The sequence below is a fragment of the Pristiophorus japonicus genome, chromosome 3 (assembly GCF_044704955.1).
Source record: "Pristiophorus japonicus isolate sPriJap1 chromosome 3, sPriJap1.hap1, whole genome shotgun sequence".
Taxonomy (NCBI): domain Eukaryota; kingdom Metazoa; phylum Chordata; class Chondrichthyes; family Pristiophoridae; genus Pristiophorus; species Pristiophorus japonicus.
In genome coordinates, this window is record NC_091979.1 from 79,694,295 (window position 1) to 79,718,298 (window position 24,004).

The window sequence follows — 24,004 nt, forward strand, 5'->3', positions numbered from 1 at the left end:
AGCTATCTGTCTTCTATTCTCAGCTACGCTTTCCTAATTTACACTCGAATGTACATTGTGCCCATGTTGATGTCTTTTGGTGAATTGCGCCCAGGTGATTTATTTCAATTCCCTAAGGAAATGATTTTAGAAACGTTCCCATTTGGTGGTGTCATTTTCCAACTTGTATTCAAAATCACTTACACTCAATTCATTCTGTAATTCATCGCCCCACCCCCGACTTTCTCCACATTCACTCTGGCTAAAATGCTAGAGCAAACCAAGCTGGGATATCCTGACCATTTGTGCCACTTTAAAATATTCTAACAGGAGTTCATCCAGAATTGAATATTGGACAAGCAATGTGACCAGCAGTGGAGAGGATGAGATTGTCACCACCATCATCATAATAGGCAGTCCCTCGGAATCGAGGAAGACTTGCTTCCACTCTTAGCACGAGTTCTTAGGTGACTGTACAGTCCAATACGAGAATCACAGGTGCGACAGACAGTGGTTGAAGGAAAAGGTGGGCGGGGTCTCTGGTTTGCTGCATGCTCCTTCCACTGCCTGCGCTTGATTTCTGCATGCCCTCCCGGATGCACTTCTTCCACTTAGGGCAGTCTTTGGCCAAGGACTCCCAGGTGTCAGTGAGGTTGTCGCACTTTATCAGGGAGGCTTTGAGAGTGTCCTTGTAATGTTTCCGCTGCCCACCTTTGGCTCGTTTGCCGTGGACAAGTTTCGAGTAGAGCGCTTGCTTTGGGAGTCACGTGTCTGGCATGCATACTGTGTGGCCTGCCCAGCGTAGCTGATCAAGTGCTTCAATGCTGGGGATGTTGGCCTGGACGAGGACTGTTGTGTATGCAATAACTGTTAGACTGAGTACTGTTTAACTCCAAGAAGTATGACCTTGGCTTTGCTTTATTAAGGCCCAAAGTGACTAATACACAAAATCGCTGGCCTTTTATACTTGAGCTGCACACACGCGCGTGCAGCCCAATGGCCTCCAACAGTGACGCCATCTAGTGGTTAGTGATCCCAAAAGTACATACATGATAATACCTCCCTCTGAGATATTAACAGTCTTTTACAAATTGAGATGGTCTGGTGCTTTACGCTCCCGGGTTGACCATCTCAGTTCAACTCCAGCACTGGGTGTGTGTTCAGAGTCTGTTGGTGGCTGGGTGGCTGATCTGGTGGGAGTGGCAATGGCCATTTTCATTGAACATGTCAGTGATTGAAAGTCCCGATTCACTGATGACCACTGAGTCCTCTGATGACTGGGGGTAGGTTGGTTGGTCATCGATTGTTTCTTCCTCCGACTATTCCAGTTTGTCTGTGTGCTGCAGCTTTGTCTGATCCATGTGTTTCCTGCATGTTTGCCCATTTTTGAGCTTGACAATAAATACTCTGTTGCCCTCCTTGGCCATGACAGTACCAGGGACCCTGACCATAATTCAGAACATATGCAGGATCATTTACAGAAATATCACGTGACATAGCTGCGCGATCGTGATACCCTTGCTGACTTTGTCTTCTATATTCAACATGATTATTCAAGTCAGGGTGTACAAGAGATAGCTTGGTCTTAAGACCTCTCTCCATCATTAGTTCAGCAAGCAAAACCCCGGTAAGCGTGTGTGGTCTTGGCCTGTAACTAAGCAGTATGCATGACAGGCGGGTCTGCAGTAACCCTTTGGTTACTTGCTTTATAATCTGCTTCATGATTTGGACAGCACGTTCTGCTTGCCCATTGGATTTAGGTTTGAACAGTGCTGACCTTACATGTTTGATACCATTGAGTTTCATGAACTCTTGAAACTCCTGACTGGTGAAGCACGATCCACTGTCGCTAACAACGATGTCAGGCAGACCATGTGTCGCGAACATGACACTGAGATTCTCAATGGTAGATGTGGATGTGCTGGATGACATGATTATACACTCTATCCACTTCGAATATGCATCCACCACAACTAAAAACATCTTTCCTAGGAAGGGACCTGCAAAATCTATGTGGATCCTGGACCATGGTTTGGACTCAGCGGCGATTCCGCTGGTGCTTTGCTGAGCTGCATGCAAGGATTGCACTGATGCACACGTGATTCCAGCTCAGAGTCAATTCCCGGCTACCATACATGAGACCTGGCGATGGCTTTCATCATTACAATGCCGGGATGTATTCTATGTAGCTCACGTACAAATTTCTCTCTCCCTTTCTTGGGCATAACAACACGATTGCCCTACAGTATACAATCCAACTGAATAGACAGTTTGTCTTTGTGATGAATGTAAGGTTTGGTCTCATAGAAACATATAAACATAGAAAATAGGTGCAGGAGTAGGCCATTCGGCCCTTCTAGCCTGCACCACCATTCAATGAGTTCATGGCTGAACATGCAACTTCAGTACCCCATTCCTGCTTTCTCATCATACCCCTTGATCCTCTTAGTAGTAAGGACTACATCTAACTTTTTTGAATAGATTTAGTGAATTGGCCTCAACAACTTTCTGTGGTAGAGAATTCCACAGGTTCACCACTCTCTGGGTGAAGAAGTTCCTCCTCACCTCGGTCCTAAATGGCTTACCCCTTATCCTTAGACTGTGACCCCTGGTTCTGGACTTCCCCAACATTGGGAACATTCTTCCTGCATCTAACCTGTCTAAACCCATCAGAATTTTAAATGTTTCTATGAGGTCCCCTCTCATTCTTCTGAACTCTAGTGAATACAAGCCCAGTTGATCCAGTCTTTCTTGATAGGTCAGTCCCGCCATCCTGGGAATCAGTCTGGTGAACCTTTGCTGCACTCCCTCAATAGCAAGAATGTCCTTCCTCAGGTTAGGAGACCAAAACTGTACACAATACTCCAGGTGTGGCCTCACCAAGGCCCTGTACAACTGTAGCAACACCTCCCTGCCCCTGTACTCAAATCCCCTCGCTATGAAAGCCAACATGCCATTTGCTTTCTTAACCGCCTGCTGTACCTGCATGCCAACCTTCAATGACTGATGTACCATGACACCCAGGTCTCATTGCACCTCCCCTTTTCCTAATCTGTCACCATTCAGATAATAGTCTGTCTCTCTGTTTTTACCACCAAAGTGGATAACCTCACATTTATCCACATTATACTTCATCTGCCATGCATTTGCCCACTCACCTAACCTATCCAAGTCGCTCTGCAGCCTCATCGTATCCTCCTTGCAGCTCACACTGCCACCTAACTTAGTGTCATCCACAAATTTGGAGATACTACATTTAATCCCCTCGTCTAAATCATTAATGTACAGTGTAAACAGCTGGGGCCCCAGCACAGAACCTTGCGGTATCCCACTAGTCACCGCCTGCCATTCTAAAAAGTACCCATTTACTCCTACTCTTTGCTTCCTGTCTGACAACCAGTTCTCAATCCATGTCAGCACGCTACCCCCAATCCCATGTGCCTTAACTTTACACATTAATCTTTTGTGTGGGACCTTGTCGAAAGCCTTCTGAATGTCCAAATATACCACATCAACTGGTTCTCCCTTGTCCACTCTACTGGAAACATCCTCAAAAAATTGTAGAAGATTTGTCAAGCATGATTTCTCTTTCACAAATCCATGTTGACTTGGACCTATCATGTCACCTCTTTCCAAATGCGCTGCTATGACATCCTTAATAATTGATTCCATTATCTTACCCACTACCGATGTCAGGCTTACCGGTCTATAATTCCCTGTTTTCTCTCTCCCTCCTTTTTTAAAAAGTGGGGTTACATTGGCTACCCTCTACTCGATAGGAACTGATCCAGAGTCAATGGAATGTTGGAAAATGACTGTCAATGCATCTGCTATTTCCAAGGCCACCTCCTTAAGTACTCTGGGATGCAGTCCATCAGGCCCTGGGGATTTATCGGCCTTCAATCCCATTAATTTCCTCAACACAATTTCCCGACTAATAAGGATTTCCCTCAGTTCCTCCTCCTTACTAGACCCTCTGACCCCTCTTATATCCGGAAGGTTGTTAGTGTCCTCTTTTTAGTGAATACCGAACCAAAGTACTTGTTCAATTGGTCCGCCATTTCTTTGTTCCCCATTATGACTTCCCCTGATTCTGACTGCAGAGAACTTACGTTTGTCTTTACTAACCTTTTTCTCTTTACATATCTGTAGAAGCTTTTGCAGTCCGTCTTAATGTTTCCTGCAAGCTTCTTCTCGTACTCCATTTTCCCTGCCCTAATCAAACCCTTTGTCCTCCTCTGCTGAGTTCTAAATTTCTCCCAGTCTCTGGGTTCACTGCTATTTCTGGCCAATTTATATGCCACTTCCTTGGCTTTAATACTATCCCTGATTTCTCTTGATAGCCACGGTTGATCCACCTTCCCTTTTTTATTTTTACGACAGACAGGAATGTACAATTGTTGTAGTTCACCCATGCGGTCTCTAAATGTCTGCCATTGCCCATCCACAGTCAACCCCTTAAGTATCATTCGCCAATCAATCCTAGCTAATTCACGCCTCATACCTTCAAAGTTACCCTTCTTTAAGTTCTGGACAATGGTCTCTGAATTAACTGTTTCATTCTCCATCCTAATGCAGAATTCCACCATATTATGGTCACTCTTCCCCAAGGGGCCTCGCACAACGGTATTGCTCGTTCATCCTCTCTCATTACACAACACCCAGTCTAAGATGGCCTCCCCCCTAGTTGGTTCCTCGACATATTGGTCTAGAAAACCATCCCTTATGCACTCCAGGAAATCCTCCTCCACCGTATTGCTTCCAGTTTGGTTAGCCCAATCTATGTGCATATTAAAGTCACCCATTATAACTGCTGCACCCTTATTGCATGCACCCCTAATTTCCTGTTTGATGCCCTCCCCAACATTACTACTACTGTTTGGAGGTCTGAACAAATCCCACTAACATTTTTTGCCCTTTGGTGTTCTGCAGTTCTACCCATATAGATTCCACATCATCCAAGCTAATGTCCATTCTAACTATTGCATTAATCTCTTCTTTAACCAGCAATGCTACCCCACCTCCTTTTCCTTTTTATTCTATCCTTCCTGAATGTTGAATACCCCTGGATGTTGAGTTCCCAGCCCTGATCATCCTGGAGCCACGTCTCTGTAATCCCAATCACATCATATTTGTTAACATCTGTTTGCACAGTTAATTCATCCACCTTATTACGGATACTCCTTGCATTAAGACACAAAGCCTTCAGGCTTGTTTTTTTAACATTTGCTTGGGTATGGCAGACCAATCACCTTTGAGGATGCAACTCTTCACCACTGATAAAATCAGGTCCTGGCTGGTCCAGGTTGTAACTTGTTGAGCCGTGACAGGGATTCCTTCACTCTCAAAAGCATCCATAACTAACAATAGGTCCGCCAGTTGTGGCGTTTCCACCTCCGGTGTGGGCAACGGCAGACGGCTCAAAGCATTGGCACAATTCTTGATGCCAGGTCTATAGCGAATGATATAATCATAAGCAGATAATGTCAGCGCCCACCTCTGGATGCGGGATGAAGCGTTGGTATTGATACCTTTGATTTCAGAGGACAGTGAAATAAGCGGTTTGTGATTTGTCTCCCGTTCAAACCGAAGACCAAACAGGTACTGATGCATCTTTTTAACCCCATACGCACAGGCTAGTGCTTCTTTCTCTACCATGCTGTAGGCTCTTTCCGCTTTAGACAAACTTTTTGAATTATATGTGACTGGTTGAAGTTTACCCGACTCATTAGCTTGTTGGAATATGCAACCAATTCCATATGACGAAGCATCACAGGCCAATACTAAATGTTTACATGGGTCATAATGTACCAGCAGCTTGTTAGAGCAAAGCAGATTAGTAGCTTTCTCAAAAGCTCTATCTTGAGATGCACCCCCACACCCAGTCGCCTTTTCTTAGCAGCATGTGCAGTGGTTCTAATAAGGTGCCCAATTTAGATAGGAAGTTACCGAAGTAGTTGAGTGGACCCAGGAACAAACACAGCTCCGTCACATTCTGCGGCTTGGGTGCATTCTTGATGGCCTTGGTTTTTGCGTCCGAGGGCCTGATGCTGTCAGCAGCAATTTTCTTCCCCAGGAATTCGACCTCTGGTGCCATGAAGATGCACTTCAAGCGTTTCAGTCTGAGTCCCACTTTGTCCAGACGATGTAGACCCTCTTCCAGGTTGTTCAGATGTTCCTCGGAGTCACGACCTGTGATCAGGATGTCATCTTGTAACACGATGGTTCTGGGAACTGTTGTGTATGTATAATGTATGCACTGTAACATTAGACCACTGAGTGTATCTTCACACTTTATACACCATACCTGTACCACCAGAGGGTGCTATGGTGGAGACCTAAGGGTCACCTGCACACTGCAGGTAACCAAGTATAAAAGGGAGCTCACCTCATTGTGTCCTCACTCAGGGAGCTTACAATAAATGAACTAAGGTCACAACAGTTCAAGTACAATACCCTACCTCGTGGAGTCATTACTAGAATGCTTGCATATATAACAGGAACGGACTTCAGTAGACTTTCCAGGTTCCTTTGAAATATTGCTGCAGCCGAGCGAATTCCAAAAGGGCACCTACAATAAATAAATAGTCCTTTATGCATGTCATCTAGGCCGACGTCAACTCCAGTTTGGTGAACGATTTCCCCCCCGGCTAGCGTTGCAAACAAGTCAACCTTCGGTAACGGGTACTGATCCTGTTTTGAAACCCTGTTGATCGTAGCCTTGTAGTCTTCTCAGATTCTGACTGTGCCATTACTTTTCAGCACAGGAACAATGGAGCTGGCCCATTCATTAAATTCAACCGGTGATATGATCCCTTCACGCTGGAGCCTGTCCAGTTCGATTTCGACCTTCTCCCTCATCATATATGGAACTGCCCGAGCTTTATGATGGACGGGTCTTGCATCCGAGTCCACATGGATCTGCACGTGGCTCCCGTGAAGTTGCCGATGCCTGGTTCGAACAGTGAGTGGAACTTGCCCAGTACTTGGGCACAAGTATCTTTCTCCGATGACAACGCCTTGATGTCGTTCCAATCGCTTCTGATTTTTTCAAGCCAGTTTCTGCCGAACAGCATTGGGCCATTGCCTGGAACAATCTATAGCGGTAACTCGTGAACCGCACCGTCATACGACACTTTAATTGTGGCACTGCCAATCACTGTTATGAGTTCTTTGGTGTATGTGCGCAACTTGGCATTGACTGGACTCAGCCTGGGCCTCACCGCCTTAGTATCCCACAACTTGTCAAATGCCCTCTGGCTCATTTATCGATTGACTCGCCCGGGTGTCCAGTTCCATCGATATCAGCACCCCATTAAATATCACGTTGATCATTATTGGTTTGCTCTTAGTTAGGAACTAGTACAGTCCATACACTTCCTCTTCTGGTATCTCGGATTGCGTATCCGGATTCGCACTAGTCTCACCATCATTCTCCACGTGGCGTGTCACAGCACACTTGCTCATCTGCGGACACTTGCGCTGGAGATGCCCCACTCTCAGACCGCCTTTGCAACTATATTGCTTAAATTGGCACTGCTGGTGCCAGTGATTTCCCCCACAATGCCAACACGGAGAAATCGGATGCATTCCCGCTGGCAGACTTTGGGCAGCCACAGGTTTCATGTATGCAGTCGGATAGGCCTTGCCATGTGTCGCTCTGCTGACGCCGAATGAATCATATTTACAGTACTTGTCGAGTTTCGATTTTTCACTGATATCTGCTTTAGACTTCTATCCGTCGTCATGCATGACTGAGTGATCGTGATTGCCCTGTTCAAGTCCAACGTCTCCACCACCAGTAGTTTATGCAGGATCACCTCGTGGTTGATGCCGATTAGAAAGAAGTCTCGCAGCATGTCTGCCAACACAGCTCCGGACTTACACGATCCCGCTAGCCATCTCAGGCCAACAACGAATTCCACCGTATTCTGGCCCTCTGAGCGAATGTGCGTGTAAAATCTGTATCTCGAGATGATGATGCCTTCGTCTGGCTTAAGGTGGTCCTGTACCAGTGTACATAATTCTTCATGCGTCTTCTCTGTTGGACTCACAGGCAAGATTAGATTCTTTATCAGGCCATAAATATTTGGACCGCAAACCGTGAGGAACATCGCCCGTCGCCGACCACCTACATTTTGTTGGCCATGAAGAACTGGTTCAAATGGCTCACAAGATTTGCCCAATCATCTCCTCCTACAAATCGCTCCAACAATCCAATTGTGCTCATTTTTGCATGCAAAAGTTCTTGTTGCCTCGTCACCAAATGTTGTGTATGCAATAACTGTTAAACTGAGTACTGTTTAACACCCAAGAGGTATGACCTTGGCTCTGCTTTATTACGGCCCAAAGTGACTAATATACAAAATGGCTGGCCTTTTATACTTGGGCTGCACACACGTGCATGCAGCCCAATGGCCTCCAACAGTGACGTCATCTAGTGGCTAGTTATCCCAAAAGTACATACATGACAAGGATGTTAACATTGGTGCACCTGTCCTCCCAGGGGATTCGTAGGATCTTGCGGAGACATCGCTGGTAGTATTTCTCCAGCGATTTGAGGTGTCTACTGTACATGGCCCACGTCTCTGAGCCATATAGGAGGGCAGGTATTACTATGGCCCTGTAGACCATGAGCTTGAGACCATGAGATTGTCACCAGCATACATGTGAAAGCTGATCCCATGTCTTCAGATTATGTCGCCAAGGGGCAGTATATAGATGAGGAAGAGGATGGGCCAAGGATAGATACTTAGGAAACTCCAGAGCTAATGATGCTGGGGCAGGAAGAGAAGCCACTTTATTTCTGTTATCTCTGTCAGCCCTACATCACTTAACCCAGATTTTGTTCCTCTGACTCCAGCTTCTTGTAAGTTTCCTCCTCTATTCACCCCACCATCAGTGGCCATGCCTTCAGCCACCTAAGCCCCACACACTGGAATTCCCTTTCGAAGCCCTCCATCTCTCCATCTCCCTCTCTTTTAAGATCATCATTACAATCCACATTTTTGACTAAGCTGCTGGTCAGTATCTTAATTCCCCCCCTGCCCCCGGCTCTGTTTTGCTTGTGTTTCTGTCAAGCACCTTGGAACAATTGTTTGTTAAAAATGGGCTGAAAATTGTGGCCTCACCGGGTCCGTACGAAATGCGCACGGACCCGACGAGGCCTCGCAAAAGCTGGTTCTCGGGGCGTGATGTACATGTGCCGAAAACCGGCTTTCCCGATCTGCCAAGATTTCTTCAATAAGCTACTCCGCGTCCCCAGAAGATGGACAACTGCACAGGAGAGATTGGGCTATTTGCCCAACTCATGCCCAGCGAATGTCCTTCAAACTTTTACACAGGCACATAGCTTACTTTTACCAGTGTAATACTTTTAAAACCTAGAAAAATTAAATTTAATCGTTCATTTTTATATTATAAACCCTGTTCATTAAGGTAAGTTTATTTCTAATACTATTAAAACACATTAAGAAAAATTCCAAAAAATATTATTTTTTCTAAAACATTTAATTACATTTAATTACATTTAATTTTAAATATGTGAAGTTTTTAATTTATTGTGCTGTGTTTTGGTGTTTTAGGATATTCTCATTGATAGTAATGGGAACGCATACAAACGGAGTTCCCGTTATCAAAGAGAATACTACCTAGTGATTGGTGGTCCAAGCCCACATGACTCCAACATAGATGCCCATACCTGAAAGACAGATCCCCGTATGCTGCACAGTGAACGTTTCTCCAGGACCAACAGATATTTTCGTAGATTTTTTTCAGGTCGGATGCGTTCGTATGAAGGAAGCCTCCGACTGCAATTTTCCCCCCTATATAATGAAAATTGCTGTTTGTTTGAGTTTATGTGCTGATAGTTTGTTACCACGCAGTTCAAGAATGTGACGTTGTTCATTTCATAAGATTGGCTGATAGACTCCTAATGGATTACAATAGTTTACATAATAGAGCAGCAGGTGGCTGTTGTATATGTTCTCTGTATCTTTATTTACTTGTATTTTTAGCTGGTGGATAAAAATGTTAATCTATTTGCATTTCAGAGCCTTCTCGAAACTATGGTGCTGAAGAATATGGACCAGACTCTATCTGCCTAACTCAGAAATCTCATTTTGTTATGCAGCAATGCAACAAGAGTCCAGGCTCCCCAGACTGGGGTAGTGGGTGTTATAGGGTGAGTTGAGGTGTTTAGTAATATTTTTTTCAACTCTCAAACAAGAACAAGACTTCCATTAATAGAAAATCTCACAGACAGTACACTCACCATTATGCGACTGAAATGAATACAGATATATAGTAAGCATATTTTGTCTTTAATAATGAAATGGCCATCACTGAGCATTCTATAAGTGTGCTGTAATGGGAGTCCACAGATGGGGTCGTAACAACAGAAATGTTATGATCCCAGTGTAACACCTGAGTAATATTATAAACTGCAGATAAAAATTACAGATTGGCCCTGGTGAAACATTTTTCCCACTGGATAATAATGATTGGAGCTCATTTGGAGTGGGCACCTGATTAAAATAACTTTTTTTCCGTTAGAGTTTTTAAAAAATCAGTGATGGAGATCTGAAATAACAACAGAAAATTGCTAAAAAATACACAGATCAGTAGGCATCTGCGAAAGAAAGATTCGGCTAATATTTCTTCAGAAGGATCTTGACCAAAAATGTTTCATCAGAAGGGTCTCACTCAATCAACTGCTGACTAACCTGTTTGTTTTTAGTATTTTTTTTTATTTATCAGTTTGAAAACCATGGATGCAGAGACTTTAATGAGACTTTGATTCTGCCATCAGGAGTTAGCAACATAAACATAGGAAACAAGCTTATAGGAACATAGGAAATAGAAATGGCTTACAAATGTCACCATCTATAATCTGAACTACAGAAGTACCAAATGTAAAAGCACCCTAAAATTTATCACTAACTTGAAAGTAAAATGTCGGCTTATCACTTGACTAAAAATTGCATAGCTATAAAGTAATTGGAATGTCTGCTCTCGAACATGCTGTACAGTTGTCTAAAGAATCAAGAAGTATTTTTTGAATGTTACATCGGGAAAATGATAAGCTGATATTTTACTTTTTATTCCTGATATAATAGCAAACTTTAAAATGTTTTTTGTGCTCAGCCTCAAGTGTTGCTAAAACAAAAAGCACCTGTTTACCTAGCTGACATTCAACAATGTTGTGTCTCATCTGGCTAAGTTAAAAGTCAGATCATTGGAATTTGAAGTTGAACAGTGCAAGCAGGACCAGAGACAATAGTTAACTTTTAAATTGATTTAAATTCCAGGGACCTTGGATATCAGATTTCAACAATTGAGTTTACTGAGGGTGAAAGGGACTCTGTTTTTCTTGAATAACAGGCGGTCAATCAAAAAGCACTGTCCACAAATATTTTTGGAATCTTTGACCTGCCTTGTGAAAATATACTGACACCACTAAAAACAGATTACCTGGTAATTTATCACATTCCTGTTTATGGGATCTTGTGAGCAAACTGGCTGCCGTTGCAGCAACTCGGTAGTCATTACATTAATTTGCAAACATACATTAATAATAAAGAATGTTAACCCTGTGAACAAAAAGCAAAAAACTGCAGGTGCTGGAAATCTGAAACACTGTTTTCTGTTGCACATATCATTCAAATTTCTTTTTGCCATTTGGAAATTAATTGTGGGCGGAGGAAGAGAAAACTAGGAACAAGCAGAGACCAGACATGCTGATGTATTGTTCAGTAATTTAAAAAAGCTTTAAGATTTGAAATTAAACATTTTCTGAGCCACTCAGCATTATGGCACTTACTGACCTCCATTGCTGTCCTTGCCCCTGGTGATTCAGGAACGGAATACTGTTAAACTAACATTAACAATGGAATTTCAACATTACAAGTTTGCGTTGTAAATTTGCAAATTAACAAAGGAAATGGAAATTTGTGATAAGTGGCCCAGGATGGAAGGTCAATACATATATGATTTAAAAATGGTTGAATTGTGTTTTGTACTTTTTCTTTATTTATTCATCAATTACAAGTACTGTACAGCAATAATTTTGTAACATTTGTGGCTAAATAAAAGAACACTCAAAATTAGAAGAAGGAAAGAAAAGCAACAAAAGTTTGAATGTTTACATTGTGTTCGTAACAAAAGTCTGAATTTCCAGTATGTCTTTTGTAATTTGGAGGATAAATTAATCTAATAAAGTACTTTCTGTTTTGTTCTTTAGGTTTCTTGTTCAACTGAGGGACTGATCATTTGGGTTTCTGATAAGTCCTATTTATGCAATCAAATAGGGCAGGTACTGTCTATTAATGTTATGATGAATGACTGGGTGTACACAGGAAGTCTGGTATGTCCATCTTGTTTTGACTTCTGCAGTGCTTGTCCACCAGAGCGTGATCCACCATTAACTAATTTCACAAGAATGATTCCTATAGGTAATGTATTTATCTTTATTGCAGTTTTTTTTTGCTAGACTGAGATACTTTATTAAAGGCAACTGTCTGGATCAAAAATAATAAACAAATTCAGAACTATGTTATGTTCATCAACCACCCACATTATTAGAATTTGCAACTCTGATTAAATATTAAGTTATATCTTGATAATTTCTGGATATCTGTGTAACAGTTTTAATACACACGAGGAAACTGAAGCAATCTGCTTGCAATACTGTACCTGTATTTTAAATGAAATATGTTGAATAGTTGTCATTTTTTTCCAGGTCCCATGAAGAATCATAGACCCGACTGTTTTGTGGGTCTCTAATTTTGGCATTGGGATAAGGGAGCTGATTTTAGGATGTAAATCTGACAAGTTAATTTATGCATGTTGCACTCCCGCAACTTGAATACTGAAATATCAAATGTAAAAGCATCTCTTGCATTTCCTAGAGTTCACAAGAGCCTATTTACCATAGTCTTCACCTCAGTAAGATTTTTTGGAATCCATTCTCCTGCTTGCTGGCATTATGCAAGCAAATTTTGAAATAGTTCCTGATTTCATAATATAAAATTATCAAAATGTAATTGAATGTTAATTTTGTAGTTACCGTTTGGATAATGTCAGCATTGTAACTCTCATATATCTCGGCATTGTGGGGGAACTACAGAAGAGCCAAATGAAAAGTTGCCTCAACACATATAATATTGGTTTTGTGATAAACTGCTATAATATAATTTGTGATACAGCAGAGCTGCTTATTATCAGAGTTAGTAGAAAATGCATTTTTTTATATATAACTTGAGTCTTTGAAGCATGGAACATACCTGATTAACTTAGACATCCTATCGTGATTTATGAATATTCTAGGTAGTGTCGCACCCGTGAACACTTCCAAATATTTTTATTCTTTATAATAATTAGTCTTCAGTCACAGTTTTGCCATTGGAGTTCATATCTCTCATTACTACTGGAAGAAATGAACACCATTTCTTGCCTGTCACTAGCATATAACAGTTTATTTTTAACAAATAGGTTAATAATATGCATGTTTTAATGGCTTACACTGACCAGGAAAAAAGGTTTACTAGCTTTCAGCAATTTCTTTAAACAGCGAGTTTCTGAGATCTGGGATATACTTACTGAAAGGATTGTGGAAGCAGATTCAGTAGTAACTTTCAAAAGGGAATTGGATAAATACTTGAGGAAAAAACAATTGCAGGGTAATGGGAAAAGAGCAGGGGATTGGGACTAATTGAATAGTTCTACCAAAGAGGCATGATGGGCCGAATGGCCGCCTCCTGTGTTGAAAAATTCTATTATTCTACATTTGCTTTCAGTAACATTCTGTGCTGCCTTTTTTGTGCTTGTTTTACAGTGAGAACTTCATCAAATGTGTTGGTATTTTAATGCTATCGGCTTTTTTTTCTAATTAAAGGCAAGGAAATTCTCTTCTTGAGCTTGGCTGTAAATTGTTTCCCAATGAAGGAAGTCATTCTCAAGTTACTTCATAGTTGTCTACTGTTTAATGAAAGATAGTTATGCTGTTATGTGTTTTTTAATCAGGAAGACCAAACTCAACGTCGTAAAGAATAGGACTTGTTAATAAAAAGATGTTCTCAAATTATTTAGTCATTTTGCTAATGATTGATTGTGTGTGCTGTCTGACCTACATTGGCTCCTGGTCCGGCAATGCCATGATTTTAAAATTCTCATCCTTATTTTCAATCTCCATGGCCTCGCCCCATCCTATTCCTGTAACCTCCAACCCTAGAACCCTCCCAAGATCTCTGCGTTCCTCCAATTCTGGCATCTTGCGCATCCCCGATTTTAATCGCTCCACCATTAGCAGCCGTGCCTTCAACTGTCTTAGCTCTAATCTCTGGAATTCCCTTTATAAACCTCTTTGCCTCTCTACCACTTTCTCCTTTTAAGACGCTCCTTAAAACCTACCTCTCTATGATCTCCTTATGTAACTTGGTGCTGAAAGAAATTTAATAACGCTCCAGTGAAATGCCTTTGGACGTTTTACTACGTTAAAAGTACTCTATAAATACAAGTTGATGTTTTTGATCACTGAATTCCAACAGGGAAGAAGAATTCAATCAATAATAACAATAATCCAAACTGAAAATAAAGCTACTGTGTAGTAATTTCACTGCTTTATTAACTTGTCTATCATTTAGGACCAAAATATACGTTTACATTTAAAAGCAGAAAACTGATGAATGTTTACGCAGCAGTGATCATACAACTCTCCTAATAATTAAAAAACACAGCAATCTGCAGCTGCATTACTGATTATATATCAAAACTCTTTCCAAAGTTAACACCTTGAATGGTTATCAAAACCATTTAACAAATTTAGCACCTTTCTAATAATTTTAGAATTAATATACTTCCAGTTAGATTGTGTTCTTAGGCTTTCAAATAAAATATTTTAAGATTCAGCTTTTGGTGGTAATGTGTAGTTGCCTCTAAGGGAGGTGCATCTTTGTTTTGGTGAAGGAAAATTCTGTGCAGCATTTTATTGGAAATCTCCACAGGTTTGAATGGAGCCTGGTATTCTAACAGTGATATAGTTGTTATGTTTGAATCTTCACAGAAACATGATGAAGCATATAGATATTTTCTATTGTACACAACTCAAAATTAATTCAGCGAGTTAGAAATTTTGTTAAATATGTTTTTTTTTATCAACTCTTCTAGATCCCTGCTCTAGCTCATCAGGACTGGTGGTTACTCTTTGGTTGCTAGTGACTAACTTCATCCCCTTGGTGGTAGGATTCTTCCTTTGTGTGTGGAACTAACACCAGTGCATTATCCCATTAAAGGATGTACTAAAGTTTTACTGTTTGGACCACAACACTGCCAGAGCTAAGCATTATTCTGCAAAGAAATACACTAGGTGCTTTTACCGAAAGGACTGAATTCTGTCGATGGAAGGTACATGGCATGATTGTGACTTTTAATCTCAGTTGATTAAATACTACAAGAAACCAAGATGATATCAAATGAAAAGGGTGCTACTACTGTACTTTGTGTATTGAACAAAACTGAACTACCTCTACAGTACTATATGCTAAAATGATCTAAATGTAATCTCTCCCATGATTTCAAAAAAGTCCTGAATATGTATATGCTCAGTGATTTTCAGTGTTGAACCTTGAACGTAAATGGTACTGATTTGCACAGATTGTCCAGTAGATTTAGCATGTCAATCCCACCGTTACTATTTGCACTTGTGTTGCCTGCCTTCTTTTGCTGTTTGTGCCTCAGTTTTATCAAAAAAATAATCCTACACAAATGATCTTGTTAATGATTAATAGAATCTTTGGGCTCAATTTTCCCTAGTGATTTGCACTGTTTTTTTTTGGTGCGCGCCACTTTTTTTGGCCTAAATTAAAAAATCCAAGTTTCCCTGATCTTTGTGCACCAGCATAACTCAGTTCCGATTTTTTTAGGTTCATTTTTTTTTGCGTCTAAGGGGGTGTAACCTGATACCTGCGCCAGTTTTTCACAATTATGCAAGTTTGGCCAATTTACATTTCTCCTAGAACGGCGTATGTAACCACTTCTGAAAAACCTTCTGGGCACTTAAGGAAAACATTAAAAAATTGGCGTAGAAAGATGCTATTGTTTGTTGGCAAAGTTTTGTAGGGAGTCAAGCACACAAATATGCAAAATCAAGCTTAAATTTTTAAAACTTAAAACGCAGGAAATGGAAGTTTGATGGAATTCTTTAAGTTTTGATTTTTTTTTAAATTGACACACCACCATCGAATGTCTCCAAACCGGGCTCAAGGGCCAGCACTTTGGCCGGCAGAATCGGTCCCTTGCCTGGACACTGGGTCGGCTTAAAAAGAAGCCTGGGGGGTTTGGGGGTGTGTGAAAGCTGAACTGAAGGGAGGAGAACCCTTGCACTATGTCACTATGCATCAAAAGAAGCTTGGGGGGGTGGTGGGGGATGGAAGCCGAACTGAAGGCATGAGAAGCCTTACACTATTCAGCAAGCAGCATCAAAGAAGGCCGGGGGGCAGGTGGGGGGTGGGGCGGGTGGTGAGTGGAAGCCGAACTGAAGGCATGAGAAGCCTTACTCTATTCAGCAAGCAGCATCAAAGAAGGCCGGGGGGCAGGTGGGGGGTGGGGTGAGTGGTGAGTGGAAGCCGAACTGAAGGCATGAGAGGCCTTACACTATGCCACTATGCAGCAAGCAACATCAAATAAAGCCCAGAGGTGGGGGGTATAGAAACCGAACTGAAGGCATAAAAAGCCTTACATTATGCCACTATGCAGCAAGCAACAGGTTCCAGCGTTTCTTCATTTCTTTTGGTGGAACTTTTATGTAACCTCTGCTGGTGTCCAGCTCGTGCCATCTGCCCTCAATCGCAGTAACTAGTGCCTCCACTTCATCCTGTAAGAAATTCTTGGTCCTTGCGCCATGTTGCATCTTGTATTAGAGCTCCGATTTTTCCGATGAGAATTAAAGTTCTCACACAACTGCCTCTTTCAAAATGGCCGAATGCAGATCGGGAGCTGTACTGGGCACGCGCGCCCATAGGAATCATGTCAAAAACGTCCCTTTTTTTTCGCCCATGCGCTGTGGGGTGGGGGGGGGGGGGCATCGTTTTTTTCGGTGCAGACATTGGGCTCCACCCTTCAAAGCTACAGGACAGGCTGCACGTACCAGTTTCAAAAAAATAGAACATGGAAACTTGCTACTTTTTTGGGGGAGCAGTTGGGGTCAAGAAATATGGGTGTAACTCTAGCAATATGCCAAAAAACAGCACTGGGGATAATTGAGCCCATTATTATAGAAATTCTATCAACATCACCAATTTGTTTGGTTTATTGCTCTATTCTAATTAAAGAAAAAGTATAGCTTGGATGTCACATAAAGCAATAAGTAATAGAACATGTTGAATATTTATACCCTTTGCCTATTTCCATTACACTGTAGTCTATAATCAGATGCAAAGACGCCCATAATTCTGGGCACCATAAAAGCTGGTGGGGCCTCCGATTTAAAGGTATATGACATTACTTAAAAAATAAATCTTCAAGGGATTAGAATAAAATATTAAAGGCCAGTGGATAAGAGTTCAATTTTTTTCCTTTTGGGTCCCTTAATGGCTCAGTGGATTTAGACATTGAATTGCTATATAAAAAAGGTCCCACATTGGATCAGGCTCTGCTGTGATGCTCTCCATGATTGAATTCTTGTGAATACTCACAGGCAAGGCTAGATGCCCAGTACCTGTGGCACTGTACCACAAGAAGAAATTAGCACTTTCAGGAAGGAGGAGAAAAAGCTAGTGAAAAACATTTAGTTTTGTCAGTTTTTATAGTTTATTTAAGGTAAAATTAAACCAGATTGCCCCTTTTTAGAAGTGACCCACCCAAGTCAAAGCAGTCTATATAAGTTTCATTATCTGTTTCATTTAATCATAAAATGTAACCATAAAATAACTAGGCTTATTGTGGTCAACTAGCCAGCCTGAACAGGGAAAATGAGTTTCCAATTGGGTAACTCCTTGTCTTTGTGATGGAGAATTGAATAATAAAGAATTATGATTGTGCAATACATGTTTTGCAGGCACTTATCAGTGTTAAAGTCAGCTTTGGTTTCTTTTTCTTAATAGGTCAGCAATTATTTTGGGGGGATAAATCAAAAAATGTATTCCAGTACAATGCAGGTGGGTCAGCTTAGCTATCTGAAGAATTACAAGTCCTCGAGAATTACTGCTGTTTAAGGGAACAGTTTTCATGTTGGATTGCAGTTATTCATTTTACCAAAAAAAAAATCAGAGAAAACGATTGTGACAGAAAACTACAGTCAACTGTAATCTTTCTAACTATTATATCGTCCATTTGGCACCCTGCTATATGTAGACCAAATCATTTTATTTTGCGCTATCAATAAAAGGTGACCATGGCTTTATTCTGGTGCAGTGCATCCTATTCCTTAATATGTTTTCTGAATTTGTTGGTTCAGTTTTAGGGAGGCAGTATGCTATTATAAGGAGTAAAACATAAATGTTATACTTACTGTTTACCAGTTACTTCAATCATATTAGAAAGAACTTTCATGCAGATTAGATTTTGTTGTTTGAGTGTTTTGATTGTAGCTCTTAAGAATGTGATCAACTAATCTCAGGTTATGAACAGTGAACATCAGCTAAAGTCATATTCGTATCCATACTTATCAGCACTCTGAGAAAAGGTATTGTTTTATCTTCTATGTGCATTATGCTGTTGGTGACTTATCAGGTTCTCTCTAGTCAAATATATCACTTGCTAGCACGGACCTGATGAAAATAAAACTATGTGCAATGTATCCAGTCATTTTTTTTTTCAGATTGTTTACCAATAATTGTATATTAGAAAGTTCACTGTGGAAACACAGGTAGCTAACAACGGTTGCACTTGGTTTGTTAGAATGTTAATATGTGTATCTTAGTGTTTTTATATTTATATAAATTGAAGCAATGTTGTAGTTTTTCATTATGCTCTTATAAAGTAAGCTGACCTCAATAGGTCCTGCATTACAAATATAAAAATTGCTCAGAGTAGACAAATAGCCTCTTTTTGAAAACATCATACAATGGAGAATGATGAGTATTGCAGTTACAATAGCCATTACACTTGATTGGACAATTTATAATTTGTTGAATTTTTTTTCTGTATGGAATAAAACATGAACTAAACCAATGCTTTTGTGTGGTATAGTTGAGGGCAATAATTATAACCAATGTTTTCTTCTGACTATTTTGAACACTGCTGAAACTTTTAGCACATTGATAATTAAAATTGTCAGCTCTAAGTGTATTAATAATTCTCAGTGTCAAAATGTTTTTGAAAATGATTAACTTTAAAATTGCAATATTCAAGTGTTAAATTAGCCAGATTTGCTTTTGGAAGAAATGATGCAATGTTCTCGGGCTCCTAAAGATATTGAAATATTTGGTGTGAGGGGAGGGGGAATGTTGTATTCTCTGCCACATTTTGTTTTTTCTTTACATACAAGTTAAGTCTTACGCTTTATAACTGGTTGATGAATTTATGACCTATAATACTATTTCATTTGAGTATTGAATATTGCTCAGTTCAGGGGAGAGAAATGTTTTTAACTCAGCTTGCCTCCCATGTAGTTGGCAATTTGAAGAAAATATCTTTGAAGCAATTCCCTGGATGGTTGAATGGTAAGTGCACCATGCTAAGCATTTACAAACCACAAAAGTCCTAGCTTCAGTTATTTATTTCAGTTGATCTTGTTAATGGCACAATGATGGGTGTTTTACAGTTGATGTCCGTGCCCCTGGACTAAGGAGAAGAAAAATCAGTCAAGGTTATCACTTACGATTTTGTTGACCAGTGGTCCCTACTGGAAATGGGCATGCATAGAAGTTGCATGTGCACGGGGTCAAGTTCTGCTATGTTATTTATTAATAGTTAAATAGCTCACTGGCATTCACAATCTATGTGCACACATGAAAAATTACCCTTTTTGTGAGGTACTGTGGGGCTACCACTGGTATTTAGTCCTTGCTGTCTTCAGGGGAGAAGGAAAGATAACAACAGAGGGAAGGGAGAAAAATGGTTTCAGTCTTACCCAAGTCATATCAAAGCTGCATTATTAACTACAGGCAAGGAATATGTGACCATCTCCAAAAGGTAGTTGCACATCACTTGGTCTTCATGCAGGCTGCAGTATAACTTCAATCCAGTACAAAACCCAAATTTAAAGTATTACATTTTGCACTTCATTTTGAATTTATGGAGGGCCAATGCTCCCAACTGCTCTCCTCATTTTAAACATTAACCAGCATTTGAAAGCCCATTTGAAAGCTGGTGGGTGGTGTGCTACCACAAGCAAGCATGCCAGTATTAAGCAAAAAGCAACAATGAACACAGCAGCATACATCATACTAAAGTTCTATATACATAGGTTGTTTTCATAATGTTATGTCTTCACTTTTTGGGGTTCCAAATTAATCTCAAATTTGGTTTTAATCAACTAAATTACCAAATTGTTGATGCTTGTATGATGTCACTGTAACAAGCATCATGTTGTTTGTGTTAAGCAATAAAATTCTGTATTACCTCCATTGTGGAGTTAGTTATCAGACAGACCAAACTAATCAGTATTTGAACATACCTGTAGTGATAAATAAATGAGGCTAAAGTGCTGTTTTTTTTAAATGAGCCTTTCATAAGTTGTTTTCTGGTTTGGGATGTTTGCAGTTAGCTGTGCTTAGTGTGTGCGTAAGAATCCCTCATAGTGGCATTGCTTTATATAACACTATGTGAGCTAAACCTTGCTGCTTACAAGAACATAACATAAGAAATAGGAACAGGAGGAGGCCTTATGGCCCCTCGAGCCTGCTCCGCCATTCAATAAGATCATGGCTAATCTGATCATGGACTCGGCTCCACTTCCCTGCCCGCTCCCCATAACCCCTTATCCCCTTATCGTTTAAGAAACTGTCTATTTCTGTCTTAAATTTATTCAGTGTCCCAGCATCCACAGCTCTCTCTATACATTTCGATAAGATCACCTCTCATTCTTCTGAATTCCAATGAGTAGAGGCCCAACCTACTCAACCTTTCCTCATAACTCCTTCCCAGAATCAACCTAGTGAACCTTCTCTGAACTTCCTCCAAAGAAAGTATATCCTTTCGTAAATATGGAAACAAATCTGCATGCAGTATTCCAGGTGTGGCCTCAGCAATACCTTGTATAGCTGTAGCAAGACTTCCTGGCTTTTATACTCCATCCCCTTTGCAATAAAGGCCAAGATACTATTGGCCTTCCTGATCACTTGCTGTACCTACATACTATCTGTTCTGTATGGAGAAGGAGTCAGACTGAACACTGAGCTCAAAGTAAAGTGTGACCTTAGTCTTTTATTGCAGGTCTCCAGAGTGCCTCTCCAACCTGTGAAGCCTCCTTAAATACCTGTGCTCCCAAGGGATTATTGGATCTCTTGGGACTCCAGAGGATGAGCCCTCTGATGGCTGTACAGAGCAAATACAAGTCCACATATATAACAACACTTCCCCAACCCCCTCCACATATATAACAACACTTCCCCAACCCCCTGGAACGGCTTTATCTCTTCCTGCATTTCCACTGGGACACTGGACCAACTCCCGTGAAGCACACAACTTTTGACTAGAGATAATAAGGGGCCCTGGCTTGTCCAGGTTTTGATCTGCCGGGCAGTGACGGGTGATTGCTCACTCTCAAAAGCTTCCATAACCATGGCTAGATCTGTGGGATGCGCCACTTCAACCCCCGTGGTGGGCAATGGCAGCCTACTGAGAACATCGGCGCAGTTTTCTGTGCCTGGCCTGTGACGGATGGCATAGTTGTATGCAGACAACGTGAGCGCCCATCTCTGGATGCGGGTCAACACGTTGGTATTTATCCCTTTTACTCTCGGAAAACAGGGATATAAGTGGCTTATGGTCAGTTTCCAATTCGAATGTTAGCCCAAACAGGTTTTGATGCATTTTCTTCACCCCCATAGACACATGTTAACGCATCTTTTTCAATCATGCTGTAGTCTCTCAGCTTTGGACAGACTCCTGGATGCATAAGCAACTGGTTGCAGTTTCCCGAAATCATTAGCTTGTTGCAATACACACCCGACGCCCTATGACGACGCATCACATGCTACCAAATGCTTACATGGATCATACAGCACAAGCAACTTGTTTGAGCATAACTCTTTTCTCGCTTTTACAAAGGCATTTTCTTGGCTTTGCCCCAAACCCATTCGCCCCCTTTTCGTAGTAAGATATGTAGTGGTTCTAGCAGTGTGCTGAGACCTGGTAAGAAGATACCAAAGTAGTTCAAGAGTCCCAAAAACGACCGCAGTTCCATCACGTTCTGTGGGCCTCGGTGCGTTCTCGATTGCCTCCGTCTTCGCGTTGGTGGGCCTGATGCCGTCCGCCGCAATCCTCCTTCCCAAGAGCTCCACTTCAGGCACCAGGAAAACGCACTTAGAGCGTTTTAACCTGAACCCCACGCAGTTGAGTCGACTAAGAACCTCCTCCAGGTTCTGCAGGTGCTCGACTGTGTTCCGACCTCTGACCAAGATGTCGTCCTGGAAGACCACGGTGTGCGGGACCGACTTCAGTAAACTTTTCAAGTTTCTCTGGAATATCGCTGCCGCTGATCGGATTCCAAACAGGCATCTGTTATAAACAAAAAGACCATTGTGCATGTTGATGCAGGTGAGGGCCTTCGATGATTCCTCCAATTCCTGCGTCATGTAGGCTGAAGTCAGATCCAGCTTCGTGAACGTCTTTCCTCCCGGCAGCGTTGCAAAGAGGTCGTTGGCTTTTTGTAGTAGGTATTGGTCCTGCAGGAAGAAAAGATTGATAGTTACTTTGTAATCGCCATAGATTCTGATGGTGCCGTCTCCCTTGAGGACTGGGACAATAGGACTGGCCCACTCGCTGAACTCGATCGGTGAAATGATGCCCTCACTGCAGCCAGTCTAGCTCAATCTCTACCCTTTCTCTCATCGTGTACGGTACTGCTCTCGCCTTGTGATGGATGGGTCGCACCCCCAGAATTGGGATCTGCACTTTTGCTCCTTGGAAATTCCCGATGCCTGGTCTAAACAGCGAAGGAAATTTGTTTAGGACCTGGGCACACAGTGTTGCCAGCGTGCAATAGCGCTTGGACGTCGTCCCAGTTCCAGTGTATCTTTCGCAGCCAGCTCCTGCCGAGCAGCATGGGACCATCGTCCGGTATCCCCTAGTGTGGTAGCTTGTGCACCGCTCCATCGTAGGAAACCATTACGGTAGCACTGCCGATTGCAGGAATCAGTTATTTTGTGTAAGTTCTTAGTTTCGTGCGAACTGGAGTTAAGACTGGCCTTGAGGCCTTGTTGCACCACAACCTTTCGAAAGTCTTTTTGCCTATGATGGACTGGCATGCGCCTGTGTCCAGCTCCATTGACACCAGGAGTCCATTTAGTTCAACATTCAGCATTATCGGGGGACAATTCGTGGTAAATGTGTGCATCCCATGTACCTCTGCCTCCTCTGTCTGAGGCTCTGGTTGGTCGTGATCCTCTGAATCTGTCCTCCTTTGCAACATAGTGGTTTGCAGGTTTAACAGGCTTAGCAGCTCGCCTGCACACTCGTTGGAGGTGTCCTATTGTTCCACAGCCCTTGCAAACGTACTCTTTGAATCGGCATGAATGGAAACGATGATCACCCCCGCAGCACCAACAAGATGTTAATGGCCTTGCATTCATCACCCTTGATGGTGGATTCTGATTCATCTGCGGACGTGCAGCTGCAGGTATGTGTGACCTGCCCTGTACGTTACGATTCGAAAACAATATCACTTTGTTCACAGTACTTGGAGCAGCATTTGTGTGCTGAGAGATTTGTTTCGTATTGTCACTGGTGGCTTATGAAAGCTTGGGCTATCGCTATGGCCTTACTCAAAGTTGGGGTCTCTGCAGTCAAAAGTTTGTGAAATATGGTTTTGTGGCCAATGCCAAGTCCGAAAAAGTCTCTGAGCATGTGCTCCAAATGTCCTTCA

The 24,004-nt window shown here is 41.7% G+C and overlaps 1 protein-coding gene across 2 annotated transcripts in view; it reads left to right on the forward strand.

The window, feature by feature from the left end:
• The window catches only part of lmln (leishmanolysin-like (metallopeptidase M8 family)), a 104,871-nt gene extending 88,494 nt beyond the window's left edge, over window positions 1-16,377 (forward strand). For both annotated transcript variants that reach the window (XM_070874524.1, XM_070874533.1), the window contains 3 exons: window positions 10,032-10,162; window positions 12,221-12,431; window positions 15,145-16,377. In XM_070874524.1, the coding sequence (XP_070730625.1) occupies window positions 10,032-10,162; window positions 12,221-12,431; window positions 15,145-15,245 (443 nt within the window). In that variant the 3' untranslated portion in view covers window positions 15,246-16,377. The remainder of the gene's footprint in view (window positions 1-10,031; window positions 10,163-12,220; window positions 12,432-15,144) is intronic.
• Window positions 16,378-24,004: the final 7,627 nt, after the last annotated feature.